Source organism: Haliotis rufescens, unplaced genomic scaffold, assembly GCF_023055435.1.
Source record: "Haliotis rufescens isolate VD_foot unplaced genomic scaffold, xgHalRufe1.0.p SCAF_23, whole genome shotgun sequence".
Classification (NCBI taxonomy): domain Eukaryota; kingdom Metazoa; phylum Mollusca; class Gastropoda; order Lepetellida; family Haliotidae; genus Haliotis; species Haliotis rufescens.
The window spans coordinates 5,575,414-5,596,623 of record NW_025963924.1 but is presented as its reverse complement, the minus strand read 5'-3'; the positions used below and the strand labels follow the sequence as shown (position 1 = coordinate 5,596,623).

Here is a 21,210-nt window from a genome sequence, read left to right as displayed (position 1 = left end):
GGAATGTAAATATATGTTTCAAAGGACAGCATCGATGATGACAGGTACAGGATATTTGTTAATATAGCATCTTCCTGGGGCAAGGCAAGATATTTCATGTTTTTGTAGAGGTGCTCACGTGATTTGATGCCCCTAACAACGGGTAAGACCCGTTTTATTTCAATATAGATCTTGATTATTGATCAGATCGTCTTGACTGGGTGCAACCATTTTGTTTGAAGCAAATGCAAATAATATTGGTCGAGCCTAGAAATTGCAACCTAGTTCGGCAAAGGTGGAAACTGGACTTTTACAGTCAGTTAACTCCCTTGCCTTGGGAAGATGTTGATATAGATGATAATACTATTCAGATTAAGGGGGTGCACTGTCGGTTAAGTTTTTACCCTACTGTTATGACAAGGTACCCTCCACTATCCTTAATTTGAGGTCTGCACAGGTTTCATTGGCCCTGTAAATGCAGATATTTATCGTTGACGTGTTTGGTTGTTTGGCAGTCCGGACTGACCCCACTACACACTGCTGTGATAGGCAGCCATATAGGCTGTCTCAGGCTCATCCTGCAACACAGTATTAAACGTCAGGGCATCATGGCCGACTCGGAGGACCAGACAGAATCTCTCCAGCATGTGGTCAGCGTGGCCGACAAGGGTGGCTGGACGCTGGCTCACATGGCGGCCTGCCTGGAGAAAGAGGTCAGTCACATGCTTGTCCACACCAATGTGTAGCGGAATGTTTTGTATTGTATGTATCATGTATATTCAGGGGTTGGAGTGGGTTGTTTAATATGGCGAAATACCATATCTGTCAAGGGAATTAACTCTGTAGCCGTAATTTGGGAATCCCGAAACTTCTGGTACTCTATGTGTGTTCTAGGACTGTCTGCAACTTGTATGACTGTATGTGTGTTCTAGGACTGTCTGTGTGTTCTAGAACTGTCTTCCACTTGTATGACTGTCTGTGTGTTCTAGGTCTGTCTGCAACATGTATGACTGCCTGTGTGTTCTAGGACTGTCTGCAACTAGTAATACTATGTGTGTTCTAGTACTGTCTGCAACTTGTATGACTCTCTGTGTGTTCTAGAACTGTCTGCAACTTGTAATCCTATGTGTGTTCTAGGACTGTCTGCAACTAGTAATACTATGTGTGTTATAGTACTGTCTGCAACTTGTATGACTGTCTGTGTGTTCTAGGACTGTCTGCAACTTGTATGACTGCCTGTGTGTTCTAGGACTGTATGCAACTTGTATGACTGCCTGTGTGTTCTAGGACTGTCTGCAACTTGTATGACTGTGTGTTCTAGGACTGTCTGCAACTTGTATGACTCTGTGTGTTCTAGGACTGTCTGCAACTTGTATGACTGTCTGTGTGTTCTAGGACTGTCTGCAACTTGTATGACTGTCTGTGTGTTCTAGGACTGTCTGCAACTAGTAATACTATGTGTGTTATAGTACTGTCTGCAACTAGTAATACTATGTGTGTTATAGTACTGTCTGCAACTTGTATGACTGTCTGTGTGTTCTAGGACTGTCTGCAACTTGTATGACTGTCTGTGTGTTCTAGGACTGTCTGCAACTTGTATGACTGCCTATGTGTTCTAGGACTGTATGCAACTTGTATGACTGCCTGTGTGTTCTAGGACTGTCTGCAACTTGTATGACTGCCTATGTGTTCTAGGACTGTCTGCAACTTGTATGACTCTGTGTGTTCTAGGACTGTCTGCAACTTGTATGACTGTCTGTGTGTTCTAGGACTGTCTGCAACTTGTATGACTGTCTGTGTGTTCTAGGACTGTCTGCAACTAGTAATACTATGTGTGTTCTAGGACTGTCTGCAACTTGTATGACTGTCTGTGTGTTCTAGGACTGTCTGCAACTTGTATGACTGTCTGCAACTTGTATGACTGTCTGTGTGTTCTAGGACTGTCTGCAACTGCTGATGGAACATACTAACCTGGATCTGGAGAAGAAGGACCGGCTCGGGAGGTCGGCCTTCAGTGTAGCCTCCAAGCTGTGCAAAGATTATCTCAACCAAACAGGTACAGTATGCTGGTTCAGCTTGAGTCCAGTCCATCCTTGTGTCCTTCAAAGTCTACACTAGCAAGCATGGATACAGTTTGATAATCTCTTTTTTGAAAATATAAGGTGGGGAAGGAGGCTACACTTAATATGAAAAGATGAATGGAAATAGTTTGGGAAACATTTTGTGGTTGTTAGTAAACATTAGCATAATGGTACATATGTGCTGGAGACATGTCAAGTGATTTGGTTATGGTTCCTTAATATAAGTCAACATGATTAGTATGCACTGTGAAAAGAGATCTTCGCAGCAATTTGTTTTCAAGATACAGAATTCATGACTGAAGTCTGTGAATATTTTGCAGTTTTCTCCATCTATTATTCTGAAGAAATGAAGGGAAACTCCCCAGGGTGTTGAGAATGATAACTGGAATGCAAACAAATCCACTGGTCAGGGAACAAATAACCGCATTTGAGCAGATACTTGTACCTGGATATCTGTGGTTTATACATGTATACTATAACAAGGCTTAAAAAAGAATTGGTTCTCAGGTAATGACTTTTGAAGATATAGTGCGTGTGGGACGTTGTTTTGTTGGTTTTTTTTGCTTGTTCAAGCTAGTATGTTACCAAATGAACATTTGTGTACCATTAACATAAACAAAATAACAAACAAGCATCCCGAAATAAACAAGCTTACAAACTCCTATTGCTACCATGAACTTAACACGAGCCATGTAAAGGGAAGTAACTGTGTTCTATATTGGATCGCTTTGTTTTTAGGTATAAGGATTTTTTTTTTTCAATTTTCAAAATGTAAATAAAAAGGAAACGTGCTGCAGACTTTATGGTGATACAGGCAGTGCCTGAGAAACAAGACTATTATTTTTTTTCATTCTAATAATAAAAGAACAACAGCTACTTACTGTCCACCATTTCTTTTACGTTGCTGTGGGGCTGCCTAGCGGTTAAAGCGTTCGCTCATCACGCCGAAGGCCCGGGTTCAATTCCCCACATGGGTACAATGTGTCAGCCCATTTCAGGTGTCCCCCGCTGTGATACTTCTGGATTATTGCAAAAAGTGGCATAAAACCATACTCGCTCACTCGCCCCATTTCTTTGTCATCCCAGGTTCCAACAACAACCACATAATCTCAGTAATTGTTGAGCTCCATGTCCCCAAGATGGCTCCATCAGAGAGTGATCCTGACAGCCATCATCACTACATGATCGGGACAGTGGAGGTGACGCCATTCCTCAACTGGTGCACGCTGGAGGAGAAGTGTTGTAGTCTGCTGGAGTCTTACTATACCACGCTCGACACGGGGCTGCGCACTCGCAAGATTAACCGTCTGGAGCCCGAGTCCCCCACAGACAACTCGGGCTACACGCTGGGACTCAGCACATCCAGTATTAAACATTTCAAAATCAGTAAGTATCCAAGGAGTCGCTGGTGTTGTGTGTGGATGTGCACTGAAACACTAACAGATAATAGGGTCTAAGTGTCAAATCTTACTGTTCAAGTTGCATCCCTCTGCTGTGTCAGGATGTGTTTTGAAATAGGTTAGAATTATCCCCGATAAATTATTTTGATTTCTCAGTACCAGACTCAAATGTCTACAACCTTCACTTGGAGTGAGGTTGGCAAGTCATGATTCAACTGAAATACTGTTCAGAATGGTTTTAATCCCACCTCACCATCATCAATGCATGTTAAGAATTAGCTCTAAGACTATCGACTTTAGAACTACTCTTTGTAGTACTTTTCCTTGTACCTTGGACTGCCCCTGTGGTCTAGTGGATAGAGCGTCTGCCAGAGAGTGGAAGGTTGGGGGTTCGATCCCCAGCTGAGTCATACCAAAAGACAAAGACGTTAAAAGATGGTGCTTTTTGGTACCCTGTCTGGTGCTCGGTCAAACAAGGACTGGTTGGCTTGGAGTCATTATACTGTGTCTTTGTGGGGTATTCATGTTACACTGGGCTAGCACTATACAGTCTGCATTTGACCGGATGAGTACAAGCAGCCCCCAACCCCCCCAACCCCACACACACACACACAAACACACACACACACACACACACACACACACACACACACACACACATGCACATCGCTATATAAGTGCAACAATCTTGAACACGATGTTAAACCCCATTTCACCTCACTTCACCTCGACTAATTAATGTTCCATTTTATGGTGTGGAAATGTAAAAAAACAATTCTGCTACCATGGTTACAGACTGTCATGAAGTACCGGTACATAATGTTTCAGGTTACTATGAGTGGAGTCCGGGCAGCCCCTGTGACAAGCTGCCGTTTGAGATTGTGTGCAACAACACTTCCAACACTCTCAGTATTACACTCAGCAGTAAGTACTCAGGTTCCCACCACTGGATGGCTGTCTGTTAATATACACCAAATTTGGGCACCTGTCAACATCTGTAGAGATTATTTTGGATAGTTGTTTCTCTTGTGTTATTTAATTTTAAATGGGTCAGTAATGGCTGCTTCCCTGAGGTATGTTAGGATAAATCAAACATTGGTTCGAATCCCAGAATCAGCCGATAAACAGTCAGTCAATGCATAAATTAGCGAAGGTTGCAAATTTGCCAAACACAATATAATGCCATCATTCTTGTTTTCATTTTGATCGTGAGATTAAATCAGATTAACTGTATTTGACGTAATAAGCGCCCAGGGCGCTCTCAAAATTAGAAATAGGGGGCTCTTATTAGAATATCATTTTGGTGAAAAAAACAGTTGAAAGATAAATTTCGTGGTTTCTGCTGACAGCCTGAAATGTACGACAAATATACTTTTCAAGAATTAAGTTGCCAATAATTAAGGGTGCATATAACACACGAGTGCGTATTATACGTGAATAAATAAATCTTACAGTGTACATTGATCAATCAGAAGGGGAGCTAATTGGGATTGTTCACTTGCCAATATATTGTCAAATACGGTAAATCTCTATACTTAGAATAGTCTAAGTACTCTGAATAATCCAACTGACATGCTTAATGAAGGGACCCAGAATTTAATATTCAGGGGGTGGGTAGTATTTTGGGTTGTGGGACTTTTGTTATAAGGACAAGATATTTTTTCAGCCCCTGCTTCTAAACAAGTTTTCTCCTCTGAAAGGAGGAGATGAGCAATTTAATTTTTTCTTTGCTTCATCAAACCAGATAAACAGTTTTGTACCATCTACCTGGGAAAGGGCCTCCCTACATAGACAGGCATACAAACTCCTATTGCCGCCATTGTTTTTATTATAAGGATGTTTTAATTTGGAAAAAAAAGGGAATTTAAAAAGAAACGTGCGACAGACTTTATGATGATGCGGGCAGCACCTGAGAATCAAGACCATTATTTTCTTAGCCTTATTGGTGGTAATGTGTGTGTGTTTGGTTTGACAGGTAGTGAGGACACCTCTGTATCAGTGGCGTTTGACACCCTGTACCCTCTCAGCACCATCAGGAACTATCTCCGACTGGTAAGTTTGTTGGGATTTTGGTTTTGGTTTTTACGGGGTTTTCCTCAGCGATGTGCATGCATATGTACATGTCGATTAGTTGACCCAATTTTATTCATTTTGATTGGATATCTGTGAACATGTAGGTCACACATGAAAGGCCACGCTGGAAGTGTTTTGTTCACAATAATTATTGGACTTGATTCCATAATTAAACTTTGTTAAACTTTGTCAGACACTTCAATTTGGTTATCACTACTATTTGGGATTAGATGGGGAGGAACAAGTTGAGAGAGACTACGCTGAGGAGGATGGGGGGCAGTGGGGTAGCCTAGTAGTTAAAGCATTTGCTCGTCACACCCACATGGGTGCAATGTGTGAAGCCTATTTTTTGTCTCCCCAGCCATGATATTGTTGGAATATTGCTAAAAGTGCCGTAAAACCATGCTCAATGAATAATATGAAATTGTTTAGAGCATTTTTGAAAAAGAACACAAACATACATGTATGTATGTCATATTAGAGGTGACACTAAACTTCCAAATAGATATATGTACCCTTCTCTCTCTCTCTCTATATCCGACTATCCTTGTCGTAAGAGGCGACTAACGGGATCGGGTGGCCAGGGTCATGGACTTGGTTGATGCATGTCATAGTTTCCCAATTGTGTGGATTGATGCTCTTGATGTCAATCACTGGATTGTCTGGTCCAGACTCGATTATTTACAGACCGCTGTCATATAGCTGGTATATGGTATATCCCGGTGACGAGTCCGGGTCAGAATAGGTCTGTAGCTACCTTTGCTGGTCGAAACAGGTGACCAAATTGATCAGGTGGTCAGGCTCGGTGCTTTGGTACATGTCCTTGTATGTACCCTGACGGCATAGATTACCTGGTACAGGTCGCTGTCCCACAGCTGAGTGTACCATTAAACAACAAACTGTTGTAACACCACTCATTATTGATTGCTAGTGTGTCAATGTCAGTAATCTCCCCTGTTTCAGCTGGAACAATACAAGAGTGTGGTGTTCTATGGCCCAGCAGGCAGTGGCAAATCCTACCTCACAGAGAGACTGGCGCAGTGCATAGCGGTAAGCTAACCCAAACTGACAGCCTTTGTAAGCCAGGGTTCCAATCTATGTGCCCTTGGTAGGTATCTTGAAGGGGGAAAAAAAGAAAAAGTTTTTTTCAAATTTGAGATTCACTTAACAAATTAATTTACGGGTGGCCCAGTCGTCTGAGGCGCCACGATTGGCTGTGCAGAGTTGCGTCCCTTGGGCATGCCAGAAACCTATGGTTGTGGGTTCGAATCCTGGTTTGCCCCGATTATTTTTCTAGGTTTGTCAGCACCATACCCGTGCTCGTGGGTTTCACCGAAGTGGTAAACGTCTGAGACCTGCATCACTTCGGGCTTTCCTCCCACATTAAGCTGACACACAGCAATATAACTGGAATACTGTTAAAAGCAGCGTTAAACCCAACTCACTATAACATAAGTTGGGATATTTTCAGTTCCAATTTGGAACGTGATCTAGACTTCCAGTTGTCGGACTTTCAATTTTGTGGAAGTCTCGGTGGCTGAGTGGTTTAGATCGCCGACTTTGTGTGCTGGCAATTAGGTGCCTCACTCTGGCAGTGTGGGTTCGAATCCCGGATGTCGCTCAACCTAAGAAAGTATGAGAATCTGTACTTTCTCAGTAAAGTGTTATCCCAAACATAACATTTGTTTGATCTGACCACTTTCTAAATGGCATTGTGTGTTCATAGCTCAGGTGTTCAGTTTTATTATAACTCCTTGTAGATTCTCAAGGAATTATTTGCATTATTTGAACTAATTGAATCAAGACATGATTCTCTCTTATTTCTTAGCTATTTTTCAATGTTCATTATGTCTAAATGTGGGCAGGTAACTTTAAGATGGACAGGCCATTCAATTGGATCTTGTACCTGCCTGACTGTCTTGTTTGGTTTTTAAATTATTTCACTTTGGGCTTTCCTCCCCCATTAAGCTGACACGCCGTGATATAACTGGAATACTGTTAAAAACTCACTCATTACTGAATGTACATGTTGATTCTTCTCTCCACAGACAAGTGAACGTGCTGCTGGACGGGAACCACAGATCCTCTCGCTGTCTCTCCAATCTGGATTCTCAAACTTTGACTTCATCTCATTTCTCAAACAGTCAGGTGAGTGAAACACAAAGGCAGGATTCAAGAAACTGGGGACCCGTTCCACACGGTGATCTTAGCTCCAGTAGATAGTTTAACACACCGGTTAATTCATGGAAGGGGCCCAGGGTCATAATGCTACTCTAATCTAATCTAAGGCTTAAAAAAATAGTAGTCTTACCGGTAGTTCTCAGGCACCGCCCACATCATCATTAAGTCTGCCCATGTTTCCTTTTTATTTCCATTTTTAAAAGAATTTAATAAATCCTAGTACTTAAAAACAGTGCGATCCACTTACTTCCCCTTCAGTTCACACTGCTTTGCTATGCATATCGTGTTATGGTCATGGCAGCAATAGGAGTTTGTATGCTTGTCCCAGGTTGATGGTACACAACTGTTTATTTGGTTACATACTTTTCAAAAGTCATTGCCTGAGAACTAATTCTTGTATTATTTTGTTAGCCTTACTACTGTATTTTAACAGACTTGCAGGAACATCCTTGTCCACCACGTCTGCCTTGAATGAACCATTCTCACATGGGAAATGATACTGACGTATTGGCACCTTATTTTCTTGAGGCCCATTGGGACATATATCTGTTTTATTTTCCCTTTCACTGGCCTACTGCTGGTCTAAGAAATAAAATAAACATAAAAATGTTTATTTTTATTATGTGTTCAGCTGGTAATATAGACCCACTTATAAAATACAAAATGTTATTTATTAATACCATGTCTAATTCACTGTCAGTGCTTCAAGGTCACCTGCAGTTTTAACTCCACAGCAGAATGACACATAAATGAATGATTGACATTTATTAATATTTCAACCGGCCTGTGTGGAAAAGCTGGAATAAATCCGCGAAACATAAAATTAAAAATGTGTGGGCTCCTCTGCAGGTATTTCAGTGGCACTCAAAAGCTATGTTAAAGTATGGGACAGTGTGGATTTTTGCTCATGTTTGATCATTCACAGGCTGCCTTGAAAAAGTTGAATATTTCTGACTGGAAAAAAACCCCATTCACTCAATCTAAAAACATTGAAATATAGCATTAAACAAATCTGAACAAAAATACTTACATGGGAATTATAGGGAATTTTTGAAACAGTTTAGCAGAAACATGCACATTCAGGATTGTTGCTGACCCGTGAAGATCAGGTTTAGAATAGGTCTTCAGCAACCCATGCTTGTCTTAGAGGTGTCTAACGGGATTGGGTGGTCAGGCTCGCTGACTGGATGCATGTACTGTAATTGTATCTTATTTGTCAATTAATGACATGTCTCGTCCAGACTCAATTATTTACAGACAGCCATCATAGCTGTTATACTGCAGAGTGTGGTGTTAAACATCAAACAAAACCGAATTGTTTCTACTGATTTCACCCGGCAATGTTTCCTGAAAGTGTGTTATATATTGCAGGTTGTATTGTACCGATAGAGCATTCCACTGAGGGGAAGTCCCCCATCTTGCTGCTGGAGAACATGGAGAAAGTCAACATAGCTCAACTGTTCGGGAAACTCCTTGATCCTATAGAGTACCGAGGGAAGACATATGCATTTAGGCTTAAAGGTAGCTAGACCAAGAAAGCGTGTATGGGGGCGTGAAGATCTGCACAACTGTTGCCTCATGCACACTTTTAGTCAGTGATTATAAGTCAGTGATTGAAATTTACCTTTAAAGTCAACAAAACATTCTACCATCCCTCATGGGGACTTCTCATTGGGCAGTTTTGGTAAGGACTAGTGCTGAACATATAAATGATTTAGGGTATTTATTTTTATCCCCACGGTGTGAAAAACGGGGGGACATGGCGATGGCTATTTCCGGAACAGAACTCCCAAACCGTTAAATATTCATAGATGACTGATCTGAAAAGCAAGTTTCGAGTGGTGAACTGGTGTCTTTTGATGATTTGGGATGTTCATATTTTGTATTTTTTTATATTTTCATGACGAGTTGGACTTGGAGGGTAGTGCTCGTTCCTGGAACACAAATTCAAAACGGTTAAATATTTCTGGATGACACTTGCTATACTGATCAGTCTAGTGGTAAACTGATGCCTATTTATGATTTGGGATTTTGAAAATTACTAAGCAGCATCATTTTGTTTTTCACTGAACTGAAGGTAACCAAAAGTGAGGTATAAGTAGCCAACTCCATTTCCAAATTGCACCAGACCGGTGGAATATGTCATCTCCTAATGACTCTTGTTCTTATTGTGTCACACTGTTTTTCTACAGCTGGCTCTGTCAGTGACATTGACGATGACAGTGACAGCTACTACTTGCCAGACAACTTCTACCTCCTTGCCACCATGAACAGAACGAGGTATTACATTTATCTCATCAAAACACAGACTTATCACATACTGGTAGTTGTACCTGAATTTAACAACCAAGCGAATCACAAGGGAGCATTACTCCGAAACTGTTTCATATTTTATTATGAAACACATGCTGAACTGGTGACTTTTGCTGTTCCATGGCACAGGTTATCCTTGCCCGAAATACAAGTTGCTTTCATAAACAGAGGGTAACTAAAACACCAGATGGTGTTCTTTCCACAATCATATATTTTCCATGAAACTTTATACCCATATTACCCAGAGTACTGAAATTGTCATGCTATTTTGGATAATTACCTAATTGAGATGAATACCACTTGACAAAGGAACTTGTACAAGGTATATGGTGAATGGGGGTGGGAGTGGGGACACAATTTTCAAGTGGCTCCTGAACCAGCCTGCTCTTTGCAGTAGGGTTAATAATGTTTTCAGTGCTTGCAATTAGGCCATTTACAAAAAATTCCAGCGAACATAGCTATTGCCTTTTACACGTCATTTTGGCAGAGGATATAGGTATTTCATGCTTGTTGATATGTAGAACAACTTTACTGACCAACATTAACAAATATTGTCTGCCAAGTTTAGTTCTAAGGCTGCAATACCTACAGTGTTGTAGTCTTGAAAACAAATAATTCATGGGAACTTGTGTAAACCACTAGTTCTCAGAGTTTGTAGCTAGTCCTGATTGAAGAAGACAAAAATGTGTACTATTCTATTTTTTATGTCTTATTCCGTTCCAATTTGTAGCAAAACTGAAGCATCGGGAACTGGTTATTACAGTCAATGAGGATAATTGGAACTTTTACTAAGACTAGTATGATTTTCAAAAGCTGTGTTGATGACTCCTTATGTCCTTTCGTCCTCAGATCAACTGGCCTTGACCTATGTATTCAGCAACGATTCCGCTGGATTCACTTTCGCCTTGACTCCGAGCCATTCCGCAACCATCTTGCCCGCTACATTCACCGCCGCCTTCTCCATCTGTACGGGGGGCGGTTGCCGTCGCCCGACAAGCCCGTCTTCCGCTGTGCTGAGTGGGTGATCTGCCTGTGGCAGAGACTCAACGACAGCCTCACGAAACTGGGACTTCCGGATCTTGCCTTTGGTCCCTGTCTGTTCTTCCAGTGTCCATTGGAGCAGCTGAGCCAGGAGGCTGTATTGCAGTGAGTTGTTTCTGTCAACTGTTCCTTCTGTGGATTCTGATGAGGTAGAATTCAAATTATTACAACACTCAGTGCTGAGATTACTTTGTGGAACAGGGGCCCTAAGTCGATCGTAACTACCATTCTTTAACACTGACTTACAAGGGTCTTGAGTGGCCCAGTTGTCTAAGGGGCTGCATTTTGCTGTGCACAAAAAACATGAATGATGGTTGGCAGATTCGCTTGATTATGTTCATAGGTTTGTCAGCACCATACCCGTGCTCATGGGTTTCACAAAAATGTTGTAGATCTCAATCACTTCAGGCTTTCCTCCCAAATCAAGCTGACATGCCATGATATAACTGGAATACTGTTCAAAGCTGCGTTAAACCCAACTCACTCACATCTAAAGTTGATTATTATGTCCATGTCCATGATGCTACGTGTCCCCAGTCACGACTGTCCCATGTTGCAGGTGGGTCAAGGGCATGTGGAATGAGTTGATCGCGCCCCAGGTCCGCGATGCCGTCAAGCGAGGTACAGGCAGTGAGACAGCCTCCGATGGTCAGCAGAAAGTAGCCAACACAGCTCTCTACGTCCTTGTCCAGAGGTCAATCGTCCTTGGATGCCCCCTGACAGGAAAAGGTTAGAAGCTGAATCCTATATTAATAATAATAAATGTGCAATTTATAAGCACTAAATCCACACCTAAAGCTCAAAGCGCTACATTATTATTACCCTGGTCAGTAGATCAGTGTGCACTCGCTTTTCATTCTCAGCTCCCTGGGGAGTATACAACAAAATTTGCCTGTGAAGCGCCAGAAGGTTGTCACATCTCATCCTACCAGGTACCCATTTGCTTCTGGGTGAAGAGTGGCATATTTCAAACAAAGTCACGAGCTTAGGAGAAAAATGTGATTGTTACTCATCATTAAAGATGAGGAGCGGTGGGGAAGCTTGGTGGTTAGTGTTCATCGTCACCGCGTAGGCTCAACATGGGTACAATGTGTAAAGCCCATTTCCCGTGTCTCCTGCTGGAATATTGGTGGAAAATTCCTAAAAGCGGCGTAAAACCATACTCACTCATTAAAGATGAGACCTGTGAAGATTCTGGGTGGAATGCTTGCCATAAAAGGTGACTATGCTTGTCGTAAGAGGCAACTTACGGGATCGGTTCGTCAGGCTCGATGACTTGGTTAACGCAAGTCATTGTATCCCAATTGCGTGGATCGATGGTCATGATGTCAATCACTGGATTGTCTGGTCCAGATTTGATTATTTACAGACCGCCGTCACATAGCTGGAATATTGCTGAGTTCTGCGTTAAACAACAAACAAACACATATTAAAGATGAGCCTTTTGACCAAAATGCCAATCTCGAATTGTTCACATTATAAAACTTAGGCAGACTGTCCCATTAGTACCACAAGTTTATCTGAGAACTAATGTCTTTGTGTACTTTGACAGGGTTTTCCTGGACATTTTTACTTATGAGAGAAAAATCTAACCCGAGAGTTTTGTCTTCAAACAGTGAAAATTGTTTGATTTTCGTTACTTGAATTATAATAATGTTACTAGATTATATCGATATATCCTAGCCTATCCTACTTACGAACACTTAATTATTCCACTGCAAATATTTGATAATGTTTGGAAAAACGATTTGTGTTTTGAGCTTAGTTGAATCCTTTTGAGCATTTGTATTTTATATATCGATTAGAGTATATATATGTTTTTTTTCATAAACCATATTTTAAGAATTTCAGATTTGAACAAAATTATATGGTGCAGGTCAAGCGTACTTTCTTTTGACTCCAAGATAAATCCCTGGTGTAAGGTGTGTTCTGATTGGTACCTTTCCTTCCAGACAAAGAGGATTACATGAGTGGTTTCAGTGGCAGCAATGAACTGGACATCCCTCTCAAGATTGAGAAAAGACGTTCCTTTGGGAGTCCGATGAATGGCAAAGATCAGAAGCAAGGGGCAGACAACTCTACCAATGACAAGGCATCTCGGGTAGAGATCATCACAAGCTCGGGGGTCCGGCTCCGGAACAAAAACAGGTCCGACATGTACTGACATACTGACGCTTCGAAGCAGAAAGCCACATGCTTTTTTTTTGAGTCAATGAAAGTCACAGTATAACCTCAGCTCAAATGAACAGCTGTTTTCTATCAACTTAGAATTTGTTTTTATTCTTTCACAATGGCATAAAACCACATGTACTGGAGTGATACTGCTACAACTTATGGTCATTAAAAAAGCCGAGAGCAGTGTTCAACAATAAAGACTTATGCTTCAAATGACAAGTGAGTACTGAGACTCACTAAAATGCACATGTCCAGATAGAAAAGTAAACGAGTCACTGTGCCCGATGGAATGGATTGATGCTTGTGGTATTGGTCCAGGCCTGATTCCTCTGCAGTGATGTGCCTGTATACGATGCTACGATGTTTGTTTTTATACGCCACACTCAGCAATATTCCAGCTATATGATGGCAGTCTGTCAAGAAGACTGTCGAGGCTGGACTAGACAATCCAGTGATTGACACCATGAGCATCAATCCACACATGCATCAACCAAGTCAGCAAAGCTGACCACCCGAACCCTTTAGTCGCCTGTTACAACAAACATGGGTTGCTGAAGAGCAATTTTAACCTGGATCTTCACTGGTCTATCAAGTAACTAAGATCTTCACGGGAGTGGGATATAGGGATGGTTCCTGGCCTTCCATCATGTTTTTTTCCTGGAACATCACTCAAAGACTGTTCAATATTTCCAAACCAAACTTTTAGATATCAGTTCAGCCATAAACCGACGTCTTTTCAGTTTCCTTGACAACAAATTCCTTTGAATTGAGGGGTAATTTACAGAGCATAGATCATGAACCATTTGTATTCCCCGCTTCAAATCAAGTGATCCACTGCTGACTTTCATATTTTGGTATTTGGGGGATAGCATTAACTTAAAATACTCTTCTTCCTCAAATCTCTAATGTACATCATGATACAGATGAAATATTGCTGATTGCAGCATTAAATAGACAATGACACATTTGTGCTAAAAAAATGTTTCTATTAATCTGAATATATAAAACTCTTTTACAGAAATGTTGAGGAATCGTTTGAGACTGGCCTGAGCAACAGCAAGCGCCGAAGTCTGTCAGAATCATGTGTTGACCAAGCCTCACGTCTAGCAGAGGAGAGCCTCGAAGCCGACCCACTTGCCTCGCAACCCAAGATGCCCAAACTGGAGATCCGATCTCCCACACTGATGGCATTATCACAGTCCAGTCCCTCGTCCAGTTTTGACCACTCAGCAAACCATAGCTCAGGCAGAGTTAGCCCCCTTTTCTCCGGGCAAAGGCAGTTCAGTTCCCCAATGGCAGCCAAAAAATCAAGATCATCCGAAAACATTTCCTCCAGCACTATTTATAGCTACGCAGCAAAACGACGATCAGCAAGTCCGTTCTCCTTCTCCCTGACAACTCCCACATCAAGTTTGAATTCCTTCAAATTCCTGGAAGTGACAAGTCCCCGGTCACCATCAAGTCCATCTTTAAACTTGTCTCCAGAACCAGTTGTGTTTACAGCAAGTCCAAGAGAAAAGAGTCCTAGCATCAAAAGTCCAAGTAAAACCAGAGACGGTACCGAAAAGCATCCAGGGAATGGTCATGCACATCCGAAACAGAACAAGAAACGTTCAAGTTGACAAACTTATTACTATTAAAGCTTGACCAACATGGAGAAAAATCATCACAAAATGAACCCTGACAATGAATGATAATGGCAGTACAAGAATGGAGTGATTTGAAGAATGTTTTTGAAATTATGAATGCGGAACTGGGTATGTGTTGTAACTTTTCCAACAGGTCAAGGATGTCTGCTAGGCTGTATTAGCGGTTTTTAACTTTTTCTAATATGGAGAAAATAAAGGTTTAAGAAATACCTAACTGTTTAAATGAAGAGAGAAGGGAGTTAGTGTTTATTTTGTGACATGAGGCATATTTGTTAACTGCACATTGAAGGAAATCGTGTTAACTGTTTCGCATGAAATATATGCTAAATATGATTAAACGCATTTAATTATCAACGTGGTAAAAATAATGAATCTGTATGTTAGAGTGCTATATTTGTTGCAAATCATTAAAAATGTGCCCTTTTACAAATTGCACTAAATTCTTATAATGCAGCGACATGTCATGAAACGAGATTTAATTCTCTGCTTCATTATAGGTTCGTAACTTCAGAAGGGTGGTACATTGTCTTACGTTACGTTGTTAGAAGACCCCCCCGCCCCCCATACACAACAATCATTAGTCGCAGCAGCAGCAGCAGACATCCTTTAGGGTAGTTTCTTTGCCAAGATCCTGTCTCCACTTGTTCATGGAAGACAATTCTCAGGTTTCCGTGAAATTTTTCTCGAGATAATGGGAAGTAATGGTGTCGCCTACAGTGTGCCAATATTTGTATGTACCGTCTTCAAACCATGTGGGAAGTCGTTCCCATTTTCCAGACACCAACATGACTTGTTATACTCAAGACAATTTATTTATTTATTTTCAATGATGCTGGCACACTTAGGCGCTTCTTGTTGATGAGGACCTCACCATTAACTGTGTTCATCAAGTGCACAGATTACATCTACCATTGGACAGTGAGGTGTTTGTTCTGAAAATAATATAATTGAAATGAAAGTAGTCATCTTGTATCTAGAGAATTTTTCAGCAGTACCACTTGGAAAGTTAACCAGGAATGTCTCGTATACCATCTCCCTCATCTGTCTTCACATCACACAAAGTTGTTCCTCAAGAACGGAATGAGTTTGAATCAGTTGTAACAATTTTACATGAGCCTCTAGGGCTGTTCCTGTGTTGTAGAACCCCATATTGAAGGCATGGCAGTGTGTGTATGTTTGTTTGTTTACTGCAGATCCATTGTTTCTGACTGCCACTGTTTGAATGGCCTTGGTTGTCGTCATTTTCACTTTGAGATTCAAGTCAATAGTTCTCGCTGAAGTAAGAAAAACCTAAATGGGGGCACTAGTCCAAGACAGTCTCTGTGGTCTTCAGAATTACCCAATGAACTTTCCAGAATATGGAATAGTATATCGCCCAACATATCAGATTGGGTATGTTGTCTCTTTGAGCGTACGTGGAAATATCTAATTTACAGTGTCCACAATTAAGATGTTTTTGATGCACTGAAAATGATGACTCTCCCCCCTAATGCTTGTTTTTGGTGACCGTCCTGATTTCCTCTGACCCACCCCCTCACTTGTGCCCAGACAGGGGGATAGGGAGAAAGCACCTCTAGCAGGTCTCCAGCGGTTACGTATTGCTCGTTATGATCTCCAAGTGAAAATGAACTGATTGTTGTGAATTTAGTGTATGTTAGTGCTATTATTTTAACTGTCCGATTCCTGTGTGTCTTACTATTGTAGAACATGGGGCCCCACTGTGGTTTAGCTTTTTACACTTGTTTTGTTCCTTTAGTGCTTGACTGTCTGAATCGTGTGCTATGTGACGTGCAGGTATCGTTTTGGGCGACATTTGTTATTTAGGGTTTGTTTGGTTAGAGGGACCTAAATCTGATTCTTAAAATTGGATAATTTTTCTGAGATTCAAATGCTTTGGTGAAGCAAGGAATGGTTTGATTTTTATACCTCTATGACCTAAACAAAGGATCTTCTGAAGACATTTTTATGTGCAAACACTAGGACTACTGAATAGATTCTTTTCAAATTTAAGGAGCAGCTTCTATACTAATAGGAGAGGTGCAGTTTTGTTTTTTTAACTTAAAATCTTTTTCGACTATTTATTTTGTAATAAGAGATGAAGAGAAATCTAAAAAAAAGAAATGCTGCCCTTTTCTTTAAATCTGTTTTATTTTATAATGTTCAATCTAAAATATTCCAAGTAAATGGGAAGACATGTTTATATATGATGGTTTGGTTGGGAATCTCTTATTTTAAGTGAATTATTGTTTAAAGAATGAATAACTGACAATATGCCTTACTAATATCTTCCAAGTGTTCAGATGATCTTAATTCCAGAACTCAGGAACTACATGCTAATAGTTGCAGGTGCAATGTTTTTTCAATTTTACTTGACATTCTAAATGTCATTTTTACCAAAAATAATATACTAATTCTTGATTTATTTTTATACCTCATAGCTTACACTTTTAATGAAATTATCAACTTGTTTTTAGATGCCATTTCTGAAGTTTTCTATTTGATATAAGGAAAGGTATTGAAACCTCTAGTTGTGAATGGATAGCTGACACCGAAAAAAGTGTTTCACTTCTTTACTCATGATATCCAAATCTGACAAATGATTCATAATAACTGCATATAAAAATAACTTTTGTTTTCGTAATGTCTTTAGTTTGATTTACCATGATCTCATGATTCTCACCATAAAAGGCAATCTATCGGAGCCAGTATGATCGAATGTTGGACCGAGATAAATTAATTTCTCATTTGATATGCCTTGTTCAAGGCGTCGTCAACCTCAAATGGCCGGTTTGAATACATTGTCCATATTGAGTTGTTCAGACATTGGTTTGTTGACATTCCTATGATGTAGATCTATCCATTTTGTTTGATTATTCAAATTAATTTTGAATTTGCACATATTTCATTTCTCTTTAACATACTCAAATGTTTATACCTGAAATGACTTTAAATGAAATGTGTCTGGAGCGACCATGGCAGGTTTCTAATGGCAGTTACTAACAAAGTCAATGAATGTGTCTAAGATTTTTACTGAAGGCACTGTTATTCAAAACAATGTGATGTTTGTTTTGTTAGCTTTGTGTGTACTTTAAGCTGGCATACCCTGATATACTGTTCAAAGTATCAGTAACAAAACTCACTATGACATACTTTATCATACCTCCATGTCAGAATGATGAGATCTGATTGCTTCACGTGATCTTGATAATATGTATCCACCTTGGACAGGTTGCACTTGGATTCCTGAGTGGCTGTATAAATCCCATGTTTCAGGAAGCAATAATCTTGTCATGACTGTCTGAATACACACAAAACCCATTTCTAAAATCAGGAAAACTCTTTCCAAGTCGACTAAGTTTTTACAACAGCTGTAAGGTCAGCCTAGTGATTTCGTGTATGAATCTTGATATTCGGAGTTAACCAGGGCTTCCAGGTGATGGTCGAAGTGCACATATGGGGGACATTTGACTTCTCAGTGACACAAATGGTTTTTCCTTTGTGATGAGTGCCATCTTTTCACCCTGTCATGATATAGTCGGAATCACACCAGAGTCTTGTGATCATGGAAAGGGTTTTGTCTATTTTATGTTTGAAAGAACAGAATGCCATGTCTGCAGATTCCACTTACTTACACTGGAAATGACATGGTATGTTTCAGATTGTGAAATGAACATTTTTAACCTATTGACAAGATTTCTATGCCCTTGTACTTTAATATTGTTTGACAAGACAATTATTACAATATTTATTCCTTATTTTTAAGGTTTGTTTGATGTTCCCTCAGTGTAAGACAGTTGATGATCATATGAAGTGAAATGCCTGCTGCAGAGGCAACTAGTGAGTTGGTTAAATGCCGCTGTGAACAGTATTCCAGTTATATCACGGTATGTGAGAGGTGATGCAGACGTTTACCACTTCAGTGAAACCCATGGGCATGGTCCTGACAAACCTTGAAACATAATCAACTCTGCACAGCGAATCTAGACTGGGCCACCCGTGCCCCCAGAGGCAACTGTAACATTGCACTTGATCTATGTATTTTAAAGAACAGCCACATTATTCTCTCAGCTCTATCCTGCAGACATGTGTCCTGATTATTGTATTTTTATAATTCAGCTTGTTTAAGTCCATCCAACACCACCAGCTGTTCATGGCCTTTTGGAATCCCTGTTTCATGAACAATCTTACCCTGCTTGGAACTTCCTCAGCTGATGTTATATAGTTCACAAAGGGGTGTTGTGGAAATGCACGTTTTATTCATTATCTTACCTCCTCATTTAAGATTCTATTTATTATATACTATTCCTGGATGTTAATCTATGCATGAATCCCATAGTGTGTGTTTGTGATCTGTAAATATGTACATAATTCAGACATCTCCTCCAGCACAGGAAGCACGGAGAGGTCCACAGCAACATTTATGCCATCTTCCCGAGGCAAGGGAGTTAACTGACTATAAAAGTCCAGTTTCCACCCTTGCCGAACTAGGTGGTCCCACCTATTGACCTATCATTACCGGGACTCAACAAAATGTGGCACCCAGTCAAGATCGATGATCAATATTGTAAAGAAACAGGTCTTACCTCGCAAAGTGCATCAAGTCATGTTAGCACCTTGACTGCATCATTTGCAAAGGATAGTTTTCGACTGAAATCTGCACGTTGAAATCCATGTTTACGATGTCGGCAAGGTTTTATAAAGTAAATATTTTTTTATTGGACCTAGAAAACAAGATGTTGCTCTGGGCAATCTCATCCGCTTCTAATGCTGAGTGTCAATGTTGTGTTCGAAGCACCAGAGACAATAGTGCATCTCCCACCTAGGTAGCTGTGATATGAAGTGTATGTAAATATATATATATATACAGAATGGTTAGGAATTTGTTTCTATAAAAAGAATTGGTTGTATTCGATTACAAAGTTGGAAAGGTAATGTAAATCTGTTGTATGAAAGAAACCCAAGGTTTGTGATTGGAGCACAACTTTCATCTAACTGTTAATGGCCAGAAATGTATGTTTCAACATGACACGAGATTGTGAATGATGGTTGTATACTGAATGACAAGTGTTTGTTGACACTGGTGCTGACAAATATGTGATTGGATTTACATTTGTGATCATGTCATTTTCACCCATGGATTAAAAATATTGTAACGAGTAATGTTAGTTAGTTGTCTATGGAAATGAGCCAGAAGAGTTTCATTCATTTATTTTCAGCAACTATGGTTGATGCGTGGATTGATGCTCATGTTGTCTAGACATATTGCTGAGTGCAAACAAAACACATTAGTGGCAGTCAAGAATAGTGTGATCACATGTGGCTTCTCTGTTGTTGACAGCCTCCAGCTGTACCACAGCCTCCAGCTGTACCACAGCCTCCAGCTGTACCACGCATATACCAGAACATGGGCGAATGAAGAGTAATTAACTCTGACAGTCATATAACAGGTTTAATCAGTGCACAATGAACCCCATTCTGCCCTGCCAGCTGTCATCCAAAGTCTGGCTACCCAACATACAATATATATATGCATCACTACATTTATTGTATACCAAGACTGACACATATAGATCTGCCCACACACTAGTAGCAGCCTGTGTGAAGCTGTACATCCTGAAAAGCTGCATGTGCATTGCTGATGTGGCGCAGTATTATAAAAAGCACATGGTATGAACATGACAGCATAGGTACACACTGACAATATTAATGACTGAAATTATATATCTTTGCAAGATGCTTATCTTCACATATATCTTCATACAAATCAATAGACTATCAAAAGTATTCAATGACTCAATTGATAGGTCATTGTTTGTGGATGATTTTAATATTTCACGTCTAGGTAAAAATATGCATACTATTGAACAATTGTCTCAAAATTCAAAACTGGTAACTTGAGAATGTCTTTAAATTTTCACAGACCAAGACCAATTGTATACATTTCTGTCAAAAATATAACCCCCCTTAAAAGACCCGAACGCTTTTTAGATGGCACTCCAATTAAGAATGTACTTAAAGCCAAATTTTTGGGATAAATATTCGACCATTTGACTTTTTTGGTACGTATTAAATATCTGAAGACAAAATACCCGAAGTTGTCTCAAATTCAAAGTGGGGAGGTTGATCAGACAACCCTTCTTCACTTATATAGATCAATAATGCACTATAAATTGGACTATGGCTCCATAGTGTATGCTGGAGCTTGCAGGAGTAATGTAAAAAAAATAGACTCAATCCGCCATCAAGGACTAGGGCCATGTCTCAATCCACCATAGAGGACCAGGACCATGTCTCAATCCGCCATCAAGGACTAGGACC

The 21,210-nt window shown here is 40.3% G+C and overlaps 1 protein-coding gene across 2 annotated transcripts in view; it reads left to right on the top strand.

Moving 5' to 3' along the window:
- LOC124146585 (cortactin-binding protein 2-like) overlaps positions 1-20,052 on the top strand; it is a 75,992-nt gene extending 55,940 nt beyond the window's left edge. For both annotated transcript variants that reach the window (XM_046516938.2, XM_046516937.2), the window contains exons 10-22: positions 495-692; positions 1,918-2,035; positions 3,147-3,446; positions 4,289-4,384; positions 5,436-5,512; positions 6,497-6,583; positions 7,582-7,681; positions 9,086-9,235; positions 9,907-9,994; positions 10,877-11,173; positions 11,628-11,797; positions 13,021-13,216; positions 14,262-20,052. In XM_046516938.2, coding sequence (XP_046372894.2) covers positions 495-692; positions 1,918-2,035; positions 3,147-3,446; positions 4,289-4,384; positions 5,436-5,512; positions 6,497-6,583; positions 7,582-7,681; positions 9,086-9,235; positions 9,907-9,994; positions 10,877-11,173; positions 11,628-11,797; positions 13,021-13,216; positions 14,262-14,865 — 2,481 coding nt within the window. In that variant the 3' untranslated portion in view covers positions 14,866-20,052. The remainder of the gene's footprint in view (positions 1-494; positions 693-1,917; positions 2,036-3,146; positions 3,447-4,288; positions 4,385-5,435; positions 5,513-6,496; positions 6,584-7,581; positions 7,682-9,085; positions 9,236-9,906; positions 9,995-10,876; positions 11,174-11,627; positions 11,798-13,020; positions 13,217-14,261) is intronic.
- The last annotated feature ends 1,158 nt before the right edge of the window (positions 20,053-21,210 follow it).